This window comes from Episyrphus balteatus, chromosome 3, assembly GCF_945859705.1.
Source record: "Episyrphus balteatus chromosome 3, idEpiBalt1.1, whole genome shotgun sequence".
In the NCBI taxonomy this organism is placed as follows: Eukaryota; Metazoa; Arthropoda; class Insecta; order Diptera; family Syrphidae; genus Episyrphus; species Episyrphus balteatus.
In genome coordinates this window covers 80,629,049-80,645,935 of record NC_079136.1, presented here as the reverse complement: position 1 = coordinate 80,645,935, position 16,887 = coordinate 80,629,049, and the positions used below count along the sequence as shown (strand labels likewise).

At 27.5% G+C, this 16,887-nt stretch overlaps 1 protein-coding gene and 1 long non-coding RNA gene across 4 annotated transcripts in view; one reads left to right on the top strand and one right to left on the bottom strand.

Annotated features, from left to right (window-relative positions):
* The window catches only part of LOC129916471 (uncharacterized), a 122,687-nt gene that overhangs the window by 73,151 nt on the left and 32,649 nt on the right, over positions 1–16,887 (bottom strand). The gene's annotated exons all lie outside the window — the stretch shown is intronic.
* Positions 6,043–16,887, top strand: part of LOC129916470 (V-set and immunoglobulin domain-containing protein 10) — a 122,812-nt gene continuing 111,967 nt past the window's right edge. The window contains exons 1-2 of one of the 2 annotated variants that reach the window (XM_055996448.1): positions 6,043–6,103; positions 6,171–6,332. In XM_055996448.1, coding sequence (XP_055852423.1) covers positions 6,058–6,103; positions 6,171–6,332 — 208 coding nt within the window. In that variant the 5' untranslated portion in view covers positions 6,043–6,057. Of the gene's footprint in view, positions 6,104–6,170; positions 6,333–9,944; positions 11,070–16,887 lie in introns of those variants that run through there. The other variant, XM_055996449.1, reaches the window with a different exon arrangement.

Below are 16,887 nucleotides of genomic sequence, written 5' to 3'. Positions count from 1 at the left end.
TGAATTATGTGACATTTTTTCGAGAACATTTATTATAATTTAATGGAATTTCACATTAAAGACTTTTTTTTGTGCACACCATGTGCGGGTCCGTGATTGAAAGTTTAAGAAATCAGTATTTAACATAAACCCTTTAATACCAATACTAATCTGTGCTTGTCGGTTTTAAATTAAATTTGAATCAAATAAAACAAATTTCTAAGTTAATATCGGACTTAAGCTTTAATTGCAGCCTGATGATTATGTAAGCACCTGGCACTTTAGCTCAGTTTACATACACATTGCTTGGAATATACTTTTGTTTATAAATGGGAAAATCCAGAAAAAAAAAGAACAAAACAAATTTTGTGACAAATAAAACAAACTTGAATAAAATTTAATTTCAAAATTTAAATTATGACTCTAAAAAGTTTGTTTAAATAGAGTAAAGTATCTATCAGATCGGCAAACACTTTTTCAATGCTAATTTTTTCAGAGCTAATCTGTCGTACAAAAAATGAAATAATCAAAATCACAACATCATAGAATGGTAAAGGTTACAGGGGTTAAATTTGATAACTGCTGCACAATGTCGACCAACTGGTAATGCTAATAGAATAGAATGTTTTGAATTATAAAAATTATAAAAATTATAAAAACTTTTTGTTCAATTAATTTCTAACATTATTAAAATATAAAATGCATGACTGGGGTCGCACGTACTTGCTCTTATGGCAAGAATAACAGTGAATTAAAATTAGTTTTTATAATTAATTGAACACAATTTTGAATGATCTTTTGAACAAAACCAAGTATGCTATTTGATTTCTTGTATATATAAGAATTTTTAGAAAAAAAAAATTCCAAAATCGTTGGAGTCGTTTTATAAAAAAATAATTTTTGATATGTTAAAATTTTCCAACATTGGTATGCCATTTAAAAAAAAAAATATTAGGTATACAACACATAAAAAGTTTCAATAAAATTGATTTTTCAAAATAAAAAAAAATTGAAATATTTATTAAAAATTCAAAAATGTGTTTTTTGAAAATTTTATAAAATTTTTATATAACGTTTGTCTTAACGTTTCTGTATAAAAATGTTGGTTGACATCTGCTTTGTCGTTTACGAGAAATTAAAAATTAATTTTGTACCGTTAATAACGGTACAAAAAATATTTTTCTTATTTCAAAAGAAGGTTCTTATGTGTAACACTAAATACAAAAATTCTAATCAAAATGATTGGAGGCATTTTTGAAATAAATTAATTAACTCTGCTATTTCCGTTATATGACAGGTACCGTTATTTTTGGTCCTAAAAAACAATTCAATTCGTCTTCCAGGGAATCAACCAAAACTGTTAACTGCCAAATTTGAAGAATTCGCTCCAGTAGTTTAGGATGTAGCTCGAGGTACTTACAGACGGACAGACAGAATTGCCGGACCCACTTTTTTGGCATTCTCCATCATCGTAATGTCATGTAAAATTGTTATCTCGAGTTCGATTTTTTTAAAGACTTCCAAAAAGGAGGAGGTATTCAATTCGTCTGTATTTTTTTTTTTTTTTTTTTTTTTTTTTATGTTTGTTACCGCATAACTTTGGCCAGAGTGAATCAATTTTGATTATTCTTTTTGTGTTGGAAAGCAAGTGGTCCCATTTCAATTTCGTTCATTTAAAGCCATAGGAACTATTAAAAAACCATAAAACCCCGTTTTGAATCATGGAAGTCGGTTTTGTTTTTTTGATAAAAATGATTATTTACGAATCCTAAACTTCTTATATGTAGTGCCTATATCGCAAGTAAAAATAGTATGCCATTTTGAAGAAATATTTAATTAACACTTAAAACCAAAATTTTGACCCGTTTTCAAAATATAGATTTTTCGAAAATATAATTGAAAAATTTTTTAAAAATCCAAAAATGTGTTTGTTGAAAATTTTTCAAAATTTTAACATTCTTAAAAGCTTTTGTAACAAAATGTTCCTTGAAATCGGGTTAGTCGTATACGAGGTATTCAGAAACCAAAAAAACGTTATATGGCAGGCATAGGCGGATTTAGGGGGGGGGGGGGCACGGGGGCACGTGCCCCCCCCAGAACTTAAAGTTCATACTTAAAGGAAATCAAACTATAAGAGTTTTAAAAGTATATGAATAATAACAGAAAGAACTTGAGTAAAATTCTTGTCTATTTCTGGCTGAAAATGCGAATTTTGTTGATTGTTTCATCCCTTTCCCATGAAAAGCTCCACCTCACAAATAAATAAACGATTTTTCGATTTAAAAAAAAGTGAATTTTCAAAGTGATTTTGGTGAAAAATTTTGATATGGACATCGAATGACATTGAATGATATAAAAAAAATAATTGTACCTATATGCAACTCTATTTTTTCATACAGAGGGGTTAAAAAATTTGCACTTTTTTCGTTGTTTTTTTTTCAACATTAGTGTTTTTAAAATAGCGGAACACGTCACAAAATTGCATAAACTATACATTATAGAACTGCAATATATGTAGAACAAACTTGCATTTCAGAAGTTTGCCAAGTTTGCACCCCGAAAATAAAGACCCCTTGAAAAAAAAACTCCTCAAAAGCGACCCTTACTTATAGATTTTTATAAATATTATTTTATTGAGAAAATTTCTCCAGGGATACCTCTAAAAATATATAAAAATAATGGTGTTCCAAATTTCAAAAGAATCGGTGCAGTAGTTTTGAAGTTATGAGGAGCACCGGCGTTGAAAACATTAGTTGTGGGGATAACGATTTAAAGTTATGAACTCTGGACTAAAAGACTAAAACGTTCCTAAGGGTAGTATTAAAATACTTATAACTTGGTCAATTTGGCTCCAAGAGACCTACGATTTGAACACAATATTCTTGAGGTATAAAACAATTTAACCCCTTGTAGCCCCATGTGACATTTCTGTAACAAACCGAAAAAGATTGCATAAAAGCTCTACAAACTATTTTTTTTTCTTTTGAAGCTTCTAATATTATAATCTTTAAGTATTGCTTTATCGAAATAGTACTTCAAATTTCTAATAAATAGCACCAATAGTTTTTAATTGACAGTTAATGTTGAAAGTTGGGCTTTTTTTGAAAATAAGCAAATTTGTATAGTAAACCCCACGGGGTTTTATTTTTGGATTTTAGGAAAGTGCCTAAAAATTATTATTAGATAGTTTTTTGCTTGAATTTTTGAATTTTTATATAAAAATAAATTATTTAAACTTTTTTTTACTCCCAAAATATCGAAATAACTAAGTAAATAATGACTTTATTGAATTTTTAAAAAATACGTGTTTTATTAAAGATAAAGGCCAATCGATTGACTTATTAATTTTTAAATTTACGACCTTGGGTTACAAAAGGTTAATGCAAATAAAAAAAAAAACTGGGTTTCCCGGCAAAAAAGTAGGATTCAGTTTTTTTGTTATTCTTAGGAACTTTAATATTTATTAGAATGAAGTCTTTAGTATTTCACTAAAAACTACTAGGTCATTAACTAATGGTATAATTATGTCCATAATATTGCAAAATTTTATACAAAATCAATTAAAAAACGTAAACATTTTTTTTTTTCAAAATTTCATCTTTAAAACTTAATTTCTCAAAATCTATTTGGTGAAACAACTTAAGTCAAAAAATTAAACAAAGAATAGATTACTAACTTTAATATAGCACAGAATTGTACGTGCATTTTCTGATTTTTTATATTTTTTTTCTTCCGGCTAATCCAGGAGTAAGAGGGTTAGCACTTAAGTGGCTTTTACTGTAACAAGAAAATGAAAATTTTTCCTTCCGAATAACTTTTTGGTCATTTGGTACCTATTTGATGTGGGAAATGTGCCTAAATATTTTTGGCCAGGTTTTAGACCACTGTGGGTCGTTAAAATTTTCTGCTTGTTAGTCAGTCGTATGGTACTTCACTTTATTTCTAACTGTTATTGCTGTTTTTTTTGCCAATCCGTCCCTTGTGCCCCCCCCCCCCCAGAAAAAAATCCTGGATCCGCCCCTGATGGCAGGTACCATTAATAACAGTTAAAAACACATTTTTTTATTTAATAGGTTGGGTCTTATTTTTAACATTAGGTACACACAAAAATTTTAATCAAAGTTTTTAGAGCCGTTTTTGAAAAACAATTTCATTTCTATATCCGTTATATGGCAGGTACTTTTTTTTTCAAATAACTGATTAGGTTTAAAAAGATCTCCAAGTTGTAAATTGTCGGCCAAAGCTTTTGAATACTAATTTGACACACCCAATCTATGTTGATGAAAATAAATAACATCTCTTCATCTTCATCAAGCTTTCAATTTTATCTGGTATAAATTGTCTGGTATGAATGATAACCCTTAGAAATCTTTAACAAAATTAAGACCTCATTGGAAGCTATTACCACTATCAGGGCGCGTGTCGAACAGTTAAATTTAATTTTTATACCACACGAAGCCGATCTTTAGAAAATTTGTAATCTATGTAACAGGAGCGAACTACTCTTAGTATAAATCATTTTATCATTGAAATACATAGTATCTTTGAAAAATTGTCTAGATAGATTTTTGGAGTCTTCAATTTTGAAGTCAGCTAAGAAAAATCTATCTCACAAGCAAAGTTTTGGTTAGGTATCAGAAATAAATATTTATCATGAGGACCATCGTTTTTGAAATGACACTAGGCCTCTAAAGATCACCATCCGCTACCGAGTCAGATAAATCAAAATAAACTATTTTGTTTGTGAACACAGATTCATAGATTGTAGGCTTTCAAAAATACTTGTGACAGTCAAATTTTTTAGTCGATGGCCCTAACTTCGGTGAATAAAAAGTGTTAAATAGTTGAGTTCTTTGATAACTGAAGAAAAAAAAATAACATTTATCTCCACAAGTTGACATATTTGGCAATAAGTAACTAAAATACGTTCAAGTTTTTATATTTCACATTTGTAGGTATTGATTAGATTAATTGCTCTTCTTGAAAATTATTGCAAATCATTCGATTCTTGTGTTTGGGTTGGTTGTAAATGTAATACACTTTGGTACCTTTTTGCAGTAAAAAAAGAAGGTCCACTTTATTTTACTACGGTGATTTGGTGTTAAATTATATTATTTATCTCTCAAAATTACGTGATAACTCGATATCAAATTTTTGAAACTGTTTCTAGCTATGAACAAAATTTAAAAATATATAAGTGTCAAGATATAGTCGAAGGAAGGATTTACAATCGGAGACAGTTTCCAAAACATGCAATAAAACTTAAGTAAAAAGATTAAAAATATATATTTTACAATTAAAAAAAATTATTGCAACTGGAAAATTTTCTGCAAAATTCAATGCAAAATGTTTGCATTAAATATTTTTTTAAATATTCCTCGAATATCGTACAACTTTGACTATTTTGCCTTACATTAGGGTCATAGCCGAAGTTGTAAGAAATTCGACGAATATAAAAAACAAAATATTTAATTCACACACTTGGCATTGCATTTTTTTTAATGAAGGAAATTATTAATTAAAATTATTAATTTGCAATAAAATTATTTTTTAATGCAAAATATTTTTATTTGCGATAAAAATTTTATTTTCAATGCAAATGTTTGCAGTTGCAGTATAATTTGTTTTTAATTTATTTTTAGTTGCAATAAATATTATTTTTTTTTAATGCAATTTTTTGTAATTGAAACAAATATTTTTTTTAATGCAAATTAGTTTTATTTGCAATAAATTTTAATTTGTAATGGTAAACAAATGCATTGAAAAAAATATTTTAACTACCCAGGCTTCTGAAATGGTTGAATATTTTTATGGCATTTGCTGTCATTATTAATCTTTTTTCTGTTTTCTGTTATGTTTGTTCAATAATGTTTTCTTTCAAGTACAAATGATTATGAAGATGACTAGGAGTTAAGAATTAGTGCGATTAAATATTATTTTTATTAATTAAAAGATAAGGCTATTCATTACCTACGTTTTTTAATCTCTTAAATAATTTATGCATAAGTGAATTGTAATTTCGGTCAAGGGCGAAAAATAACAAATTCTTTTTTTTTGTTTTGTCATAGATTACCAAAAATGGAACCTGTGAAAAATTATAGGCTTTATTTTTTAACATTTTATGGTAAATACGTTAATCGTGAATATCTTAATCAGACCAATTTTAAGACAATTTGAACACCTTTGAATAGTAATTCAATCTTCTTTGGAAAGTCTTTCGGAGAGAGTATACTTTGGACCAGCTATGTACTCTAAGCTGCGAGAAAACACTGAAGATAGCCCATTAGACTATGACATTAATACGGAAGAAGAAGGATGGACCGGTTCTTGGACAGCAAATGGAGCCTTCTTTGGTGAGTACGTGAATAAATATTATACATTTCGCTTAGTTAATTTTTTTTAACCTTCAAAAACAATCAAAAATATAATTTTAATAGATTGAAATTACTATTAAATTTCTATGCATTAAAAAAAAAAATAAATAAATAAAATAAAATTTATGAATTTTTATGCAATTTTTATGCCGCAGAATTTTCTGTATTTTAAAATATAATTCAATGCAAAACAAAGTATGTATAGTTATTATGGATAGGGAAATTTTTTTTATAAAAATTTGAGTTATACTTTGCTCTTAAAGTTAAAGTTGCTAAAATTATTAAGAGTTTTTAAATAGAAATTTAGAAAATAAAGTGAATCTTCTTCGTTGGCTATAGGTCTTGATTTGAGTCTATCTTTTCTTCTTTGTCGACGTTTCACGTGTGCTTACACGCTTCTTCAGGACTAAGAAAAATAATTCTATAAAGCTCTAAAAACGTATAGAATAAATACTTATCTTGAATCCTCTAATGATCCCCAATTGATTGCAGTTGATTAAAGTTTAGGTTTTTTTATCAAGCTTATATATTTTGAAAATCAATAAAAAATGTCTTGAAAAAGACGTTTTTAATTATCAAAATTTCAAAACATAAAAACTTTTTTAATTATTTGATAAGAAATTCAAAAATGTTTCTTATCAAATTGAGTTGATAATTCAACTTAAAAAATTCCTTTTAACAAACTGACTATAAATACTACTAAGCCCTTCACAATCCGATCTCTTATTTACGGTGTTGTCTGTATCTAAAATATGTAACATTTCTAATATCATTCTCTTATTATAATGCTTTTCTGATTGTAAAATATCTACATTGTTATAATCTGGCCTATGTCCCTCACCTATACAATGCAAAGCTAGAGCAGTTTTTTCAGAATGCCCGTTATTAATATCCGATCTATGACCAGCTATACGATTTTTTAGCTTCTGCATGGAAGTACCTACATACACTGATGGACAAAAATTTGATCCATCACCTAAACATTTGATTTTATGTACTATATCTGATTTATCGTTTTTAGAAAATTCACCTTTTAAATTATAAAAAAGTGAATTTCTCAAAACATTTACTGATTTAAAAGCTAAGCGAATCCTATCTTTGTTTTTAATAGGAGCATCTTGAAGTCTCTTCGAAAGATTAGGAATATACAAACAACTCCTGTAGGAAAACTGTGTTGTATTTGTAACTAAATTTGGTCTAACCAACGGGTTGAAATATTGGTTCAACAAACTTTTTATTATATTTATTGGAAAAGAATTTGATAGTAAAGTATCCATGATTTTGTTAATGTTATTCTGACGAAAGGCAATATCACTGATATCCAATACTCTGGTTATAAAATTTTTTGCTGTATTAATAATGATCTGTTTTGGCTGTTGGGAATAGGACATAGGCCAGATTATAACAATGTAGATATTTTACAATCAGAAAAGCATTATAATAAGAGAATGATATTAGAAATGTTACATATTTTAGATACAGACAACACCGTAAATAAGAGATCGGATTGTGAAGGGCTTAGTAGTATTTATAGTCAGTTTGTTAAAAGGAATTTTTTAAGTTGAATTATCAACTCAATTTGATAAGAAACATTTTTGAATTTCTTATCAAATAATTAAAAAAGTTTTTATGTTTTGAAATTTTGATAATTAAAAACGTCTTTTTCAAGACATTTTTTATTGATTTTCAAAATATATAAGCTTGATAAAAAAACCTAAACTTTAATCAACTGCAATCAATTGGGGATCATTAGAGGATTCAAGATAAGTATTTATTCTATAGGTTTTTAGAGCTTTATAGAATTATTTTTCTTAGTCCTGAAGAAGCGTGTAAGCACACGTGAAACGTCGACAAAGAAGAAAAGATAGACTCAAATCAAGACCTATAGCCAACGAAGAAGATTCACTTTATTTAAAAAGAAAGGTCACGGAATAAGGAAGTATTTGAAATTTAGAAAAGTTATATGAAAAAAAAGAACAAAAAATGGTTTTTCAAAGGTAAAAAACACCATCTGAAAACAATTTGAGCTTCAAAACAAGTATGCAATTTGACTTCTTTTATTAAGATGCCTTTTTAGAAAAAAAAATTTCAAAATCGTTGGAACCGTATTTTAAAAAAAACTTATTTTTTTTTTAAACAACTTTTTTAAAAAAATTTAAAAATAAAATTGGTATGGCATCTTAAACTAACGTTTCAAAAAAATTCAATGTCCCGTTTTCGAAAATTTGATTTTTCAAAACTTTAAAAATTTTTTTTAAAATCCAAAAATAATTTTTTAAAAGTTTCAAAGTTTTATTTCTGATTTGGGTAGGTAGGTACATATATTAAAATTATATAAATACCTTTGTATAGAAAAATCGTTGAAATTGAATAAGTAGTTTGGCACAAAAGGAGATTAGAAAAAAAAAAACGTTCTATGGCAGGTACCGTTAGTAATGATTTTCGAAAAAAAAAAATTTCGTCAAAAGATAGAGCTTTAATAAAAACTAGCATTTAAATTTTTTAAATAAAATCGTTGCAGCCGTTTTCGAGAAAATATAACTTTTCCGAAATTGGTATATGACAAGTACCATTTCTTTTGGTCCAAAAAAAAATTAATTCCAAAAACCCCTCTGGAGAGTCTTCAAAAAAATCCTACATACCAAGTTTGATGTTAATCGGTTCATCCGTTTAGGCCATAGCTGACAGACATCATTCTAAATGTTTTTAAAGTTAAAGAAGTATCATGGCATTTGAAGATTTAAAATTTAAAAAAATTTGAAATCTTTGAGCCCTTTAAAAAAATAAATAATTTTTACAAGCCTAGTCAAATTTTACAACATTATTCATAGAAAAAAAAAATTGATATGAAATGGTAATCAACACCTTGATACAAATTTCAAGCAAAAATATTTTCTAAAAAAAAAACCATAATTTTTCTAAAATCTAAAAATGTTTTTATTTTTAAATTCTAAAAAAAATTACTATTACGGTCTTTTAAAAACTCTCATAAAAATCTTAACAAAAAAATCTGCACACAATATTTTCTAGAAAAAAAAAAAAGTTGCGCATACGCCACAGTGAACTTCTATAGACAGGTTAAATTTGACTGGTCATTTACTAATTGTGATGTCATAAAAATGGAAAACTATTTCAATTATTAGGTACTTCCTGCAATATTGTTATTAGGTATCGATATCATTTATTTAATTACTACCTTTGCATTTTCAACCCTCCTTACACCTTTGTTTATTTATTCCAACATAAAATAAAAACCATATTAGCTTGTCAACAATGTTTATATCATTAGTATTGGGTAAATAATGTGTCTTGCACATTCTTCCTTGTAATATTTTGTTTCACAATTCTAAGCATCATGTTCTTTCAACACACAACTTTGAACTTAAAACATGTTTAAATATTCTCCTTTAAAATTATTCGAACATCGAAAAATTTAAATGTATATCAAGGATTTAGTACTCAATACATTGGATATGTTGCCAGTGAAAAAATTCGGAAAAGATACGTGAACTTGCGTGCGCATTCAAAACTAGGCATCAACAAAATTTCATTCGGAATTGAACCTAGGATACAAGATATTTAGTTGCAGTTTAACTGTGTTGATACGTGGTAGCATTTAAATTACGTGCGCTTATTTCAAAATCAAACAAAATAGAAAGAAACCTTAGGTGGTCAGTTAATTTTGCCGGCATATCGGGACGTGGGTAACTCTAGAGTTGGGGTGTCCCCTATACAATTTTAAAAAGTCACACATCAAAGTGTAAACAGAAGTCAAAAATTGAATTTTTTTTTCAATCTAAACAAGTGTTGTTTTTACTTTTATTTGTCAAAACAGATGTAGCTGACTTATATCAAGTCAAAAAAAAAAGTAGATCCTTTTCTACTAGAATTCCTTAAACTGGATTTTTCAAAGTTATCACTATCAACCTCTAATTCTTTGCCCTTAATCATCTTTCCCATCATTATTTTCGTTCAAACGTTCTATTTTTAGTTCAAGTCTAGAATAAAACCAAAAAAAAAAAAAAACGCGTTCGTTACGGACGATTCGACAGGATGCGCGGCTGGGAATAAGTGTTTTTTCAAGTGATGTGCACATAGAAAGATAAAATAAAAGGAAAATATTTTCATTTGTGGCTATGATGGTAGTGAATCACACTTACCGTTGCAAAGGATGATGATGATGATGATGTCGATGACGGTGATTACAAGTGCTTTGTTCCAATTCCTAAGTGTCAGGATGATCATAGTGTTGATGATGGTCATGATGATGAAGCACTTCAAGGCGAAATAATTTTATAATTGAAATTTTACAAAAGAAAATTTATTGCACAAGTAGCTAATTACAACAAAGTTGTGGCATTAGATACAACCAGAGCAAACCAGAGTAAAGCATGAAGGAAAAAGAATATAATGCCAACCATACCTATAGTTCTTGTTGCCAATCTGTTGTGTATTTGTTGCATTCGTGTATAAAAGATAAGTGCTTAAATATTTCCCTTTTTCTTTTTTAAGTGAAAAATAAAACCATAGTTCTTTAAACGTTGAATTAAGGTGTGTGACAGGATTTTTTATATTAAATTGTTTTTGGGTTTTTGCTTTATTCTGGCTGAATATTTTGAGAGTGTGAAAATTCTGACAAAAAGTGTAATGAAATGTTGCTGGAATACTTAATACTGTTCTTTTGTGGATTACTAATCGACAGATCTACAACAAGTAGTAAGTTTTTTTTTTAAATACAAATATACTTTTTAAATATTTTAACAATACATCAAAAATTAAGTGAGGAAGGGGGTTTTGAGAGATCAAAGCCGCCTCCCAAAAGATTTTAATATGTTTACTAGGTACCTAGACATTTTTAAACATCCTTCATATTAAAAAAAAAAGGAATGAAAAGCGGAACATTTTTTCCGAAATATTTTTTAATCCTGTATCCTCAATTTCCGAGGACATACTACTATATATTTCAACATTTTAAACAAAATTTTTGAGTACACATATCATTTCTTTAAAATCAAAAACTAATGCTAATTCCAAGGATATTTAGGTTTAATACTCGGAGAAAAAAGATCACATGAAAACAAGCGGATTCCGTATTAAATTAAGCGGATTTCTGCATGGTTTTTTGTCAAGATGACTTTCGTCATAAATTAAGCGGAAAAATTAAAATGAAATGAAGGTCACTTTAAATTTAACAGAATTTAAGTGGATTCAGGTTTTTAACGATTAATGTGCAATCGCTGAAAATGCGATTCTAAATAGATTTAGGGATCCGTTCGCCAACGGATTCATCAAACTTCTTAGGAATTCATTCAACATAAATACCACAGTGACATTTGGTTTTACACAATTCAATAGTTTGTCATTGCTTGTTGGTTAGGCGTTTTATTGTACAGGTGATTAAGAACAATATTCTTTAAGCACTTTTAGAGTACAATTCTGTACAAGTTTAAAAATTTAAACGATCTCATTTTAGCTAACCGTCACATAAATTTTAAATAAACACAAAATTGAAGTAACTACAAGTATTTTTAAAATTTAATTTAATAATGGTTTGTAACCAAACAAATTTCATGAAAATATTTTCATTGAAAATGCAATTGGAAATCAATAAATTTTTGACGTGATAACGTCTTATAAATCGATGAACCATGGCAGCCACCACAAAAAAGTGACGCCATTTTCTCCCGTTCCACTCTCGCACTTTCGCAGTGCGGCAAAAATTTTAATTAAAAATAAACTATTAGAGATACAAAAATCTTCTATAGCTTATTTGAAAGAGAATAACCTAAAGTTAAATACATTTGAAGGATTTAAAAAAAAATTCTATCTTTTAATAGGGTAAATAGGGGTAAAACAAAATTTCAAAAAATTGGCTATTTTCTAAACGCGACAGTGTAAGGAGTTGAATTTCTTTTTAATCAATAGATAAATTTATTGCAAGACTGACAATGGTATTTGAAAAAATTCTAAAAAATTTCAAAACCAAGCTATTAATGGTTTTCTAAAACTAAAATATGAGGTAGACCTTTGACAAAGTAGTGATTATAGGTAAGGGAATTTTTTTTTTTTTTTTAATTTGAAAAACGTCATTCGAAAGATAATAAAAAAAAAGTTAGGGGTCTGATACGGATTTTTTTTTAAGTCTCTGCGTTTCGAAATATGAATTTTTGAAAAACATATACTTATTTTGGTATATTTTTGGGTGAGTTTTTATTTTTTAATATTTTTTGTAGCATTCACAAAATCTCAAGCTTATAGAACATGTAGTCTATGACTGTGCGCATACATGTGCAAAAAATTGGTATTTCAAAATTGTTTTTGACGAATAACGGGAAAAACAAGTTTTTTTGTCCCAAGTTGGTTGACCTTTTTTAACCGTTTTTCTATTTTTATCTTGTTTTCTTCAACAGATAAATAAATGAAATTGTAGATAGATAGTAGACAGGACTATATTTATGTGCAAAATATTAATCAATTTTGTGGTCACAATTTTGAGATAACGGTAAAATAAAGTTTTATTATTCAACAGTTTCTATCTTTTGATCTAAAGCAAATAAAATACATTCACTACAAGCTACACAATTTTAAATTAAAAAAACTTTCGAAATACCTCAAAACACCTGTGGAGATCCAGTTTGGAATTTCGACATGGTTGGCTTTAAAAAATTCTAACTTTTTTTCTAGGCATTGCAGAAATAAGATTGAAACGTCATTTGAAAGGTGAAATTATAAGCTTTTAAATGCTTAAGCTTTTATAGGTTGTCTAAAAAAAATTGTTGTTATACGTTTTTTTTTGCTTTTTTTGATAAAAATTGATCGAGTTCAAAAAATTCTAGCTCTTTTTGAAGATGCCTAATAGACATGATTGATATATATATTTTGAGCTGAAGCAATAAGCTTTCAGGTGATATAAAATTTATTATAGGTTGTTATATCAAAAAAATGAATTTTTGGGTGATGGAAATGATTTTTTCACTTTATTCGTAAGAAATTGTTTTTGCGCATTGTAAAAATTAAAAAATTGTTTTATTATTCAGAAGAAATATTTGACTTTTTAATGGTATTTTTTTTGTAAGCTTTTAAAATAAAAAAGTTAATATAATGAGAAAAGAAAAAAGGTAATTTTTTTTTAGCTTTTTCTTGTAAATTATGATTGTTTGAAATAAATAAACACTTCAATTGACTCATTGGTGGTCTTTGCATACACATACGCAAACGTTTTTCGAAATATTCCATGACCATTCTCCTTATAAAACCGATGATATCGTTATATATGATAACTCAGTTCTTTCTGTCGAAATTGGATGATATTGATGGCGCCATTAAGAACATGCCATGCGATTCAACCAGTGAAACATTTAAAAGACCTAAGGTCTTACAGGCATATAGTTATTAAAAAAAAATTACTGCATGAAACATTTTTGGTGATCGTAACTGAACAACTAGATCGGTGATTTAACATTATTAGATTTTGTTTTTTTTTTTTTTTTTTTGATCACCGGTCAACAAGCCCACAACCAACCAACCGTGCATTGGAGGAGATTCAACACGTAAAGTATTTAGTTTTTAATATATTTTTAAAATTACATTTTGTTAATCTGTCTTTCAACGTTACAATCTCTTTAATTATAGGTAAGGTATGCAGTTTTAATATGTTTAATATGCCTCACAAAACGTATTAGGTCACCTAAAAAATATTTTTAAATTTCGTTTTTTTTTTCGTTATAAACAATGTATTGAAATGTAAAAATCTGTAGGTAAATCTTCTAAAATACACTGGAGCCAAAAACTAAGTTGAATCAAAAATTTGGCAGATACGACGTGTCAAGTTATTTTCTTTTTGCTCTCTCATGACAAAATTATTATTTCAAATACCATTCTTGCTGATTTTTGGTGAATTATTTCTCAAACATCGAATTTCACTATTTTGACTTTTAAACGTCCATATCTCGAGTTGCAGATTTTTTACATTTTTCATTTTGTATGTGTGACTTTTATATATTAACAATATCTATCCATTACAGTATTGATTTTTACTCTATACCACTCTTTGTTATGGAAATAGCTTTTTGACCTTTTTCTAAATTCACTTCAGTTTACCCTACTATAATGTGAAATTTCTAAAAATCCTGAAAATTTATTCAAATTTTTAAATTTAATTTTTTCTGACATAATATTCTTTTTACACTAACTATATAAACAGGGTGGCGTTGGTAGTCGAAAAAACTAAAAAAATGAACTTTAAAGCGTGTCAACCCTATGCCTTGAAAGGATGTCGCCACAAAACCATAGCAGTATTTAAGGGGGGGGGGGGGGGGGGGTAATTTTAGTAATTTAATTACCTATCTGAAAATCTCCCTAAAAGTCTCTACCAATTTCGTGTCGTTAAAGAAGCTATCGATGAAGTTTTTATATGGGAAAACAACAATTTTGTGGTCCATTACAACGTTTGGTATGGGATTTTTCAAAAAACTAGTTTTTACCTCTCATCATTTCCTAAAGCTCTATGTAAACACCCTAAAAACCCTTTAAATAACACAAGTAGGTATTTCTACAAGGTTTTTGGTGTCGAGACTAAACTATACTTTTTCAAAGGGTTGCTTAACTCGAATCCGAAGACAAAAATATTTGATCACATCTCGTTTTTGAAATATTACCGTTAAATCTATTTAAGTCTTTCCGACATCTTATCCTTTTATTTAAGAGAGTGTAGTAACAATGTAAAATATTTCTTTATATTTTTAGCTTTCTATTATCAAATTGGTTCAAATTAGAAAATTAAACAATTTAAGTTTATAGTTTAATTTCAAAGTGAAGTACTTAGCTAATGCCAAACAACTTGGATTATTTAAATTTTTTATTTTTAAATATTCCCGATTCAATTTAGAACTTAATTGATATAATAGAATATATCAATTTTTTGCTACAAAATTTCAGTGCGAGAAAAATTTCATTTTTCCATGTTTTTATATATAAAATTGTACGAACTAATTTTTTTGTATAAAGCCTAATAATGGTTCAAATTTATTTCTTCAAAAAAATTTTCAATTACATCAAACAACTTTTCACTCTTTGTACCAATTTAAACTAGTGATGCCGCCGAATATTCGGCCATTTTATATTCGGTACATTCTTAAATTCTTCTACGGTAAGCAAAGCTATTTTAAACTTTTAACTATGAATTTCTCTCCTAAAAATACTTAAAAAGGATATTGGAAAGTTTTTCGCTCTGACACAGTTCTAATGACCATTTGAGCCAAATTCTGAGAGCCCTTAAGATCACCTATCAGCATACTTCGTTTGATCCATTACTTTTGGGACACCATGTATGTTATATTAAGTCACAATTAATTGTTTTTTGGCGCTCTCTAGAGGCAAAAGTTAGGAATTAATTTTATTTTTATTTTAAATAGAATTTGGTTATACGATTATATCCTCATAATAATTTAAAAAAAAATTCCGATTACACTAAATTAAATGAAAATAGTATACAAATTTCATATTCAAATGGGAATAAGTCGGGTTTATAGTTTTAAATTTTATGTTTTATATTTTAATACCATATACAAACTGATGTTAGATATTTTGTTGAAGTTTTTTTTTTCAATACAATCAAGATTGTGATAATAACGAAGAAAAAAATAACAAAAATAATGCAAGTTAAATTGTATATCCAAAATACAAGAAAAGTAAAACACGCACACAAACTTTCTCACTTTTGTAAAGTGAATACATTATTTGCATTTCCATTTTTAAAATTATTATGCAGGTACCTTTTGTTGGTTTCCATGTGTAGATTTCATATTTTTGTTTTCAAGTTTTCAGAAAAAGATTCTTGCTAAAATATGCTGTACAAAAAAATATAAATATTCAATTTTATATTTTGTTTTCGTCTGCCTTTTTCATACCTTTTGCGAACGATTCATAAAAAAAGTTCTGTATAAATAATAAAAGAAAAAAGAAATACAATTCAAAAAAACAGTATTATAATATGTTCTCACAGCACAGTATTATAGGGGACAATCTAAGATTAAAAAAGATATAATAACTAACATTGAAAATGACAATTTATTCTCTTCATGAAAACTGACTGAAAATAAATCCTTTGACTATCAACAAAAAGAAAAAATTTAAAATTAAAACTGAAGGAAATGAACGAAATCATATAAGCCATAATACATTTTTATTCAAAAATAAAACTTTCGTGTAAAAACTAAAAACAAATTCAATGTTCTTTTATAAATCCAAACTGAATCAAATGAAAAAGAAATACTGAATAGAAGTTTATATTTTCATCCAATTAAATAATTTTTAGCAAACTATTGAAAAGGTTTCTCAGTCTGAAAAATAAAGAGAGAGGGATTCGATCTAAGTGTAATTTATAAAACCAACTGAGACTTGAATAAGAAAACTTATTGCTCTTAATGAACTTCTAACCTTAATTGAAAACTTTTTCCTTGATTCTAAGGTCAAATAGATGGATTTTTTTGTTTGGAATGAAGTAATAGCTTTGATTTTATGATGAAATTGTATT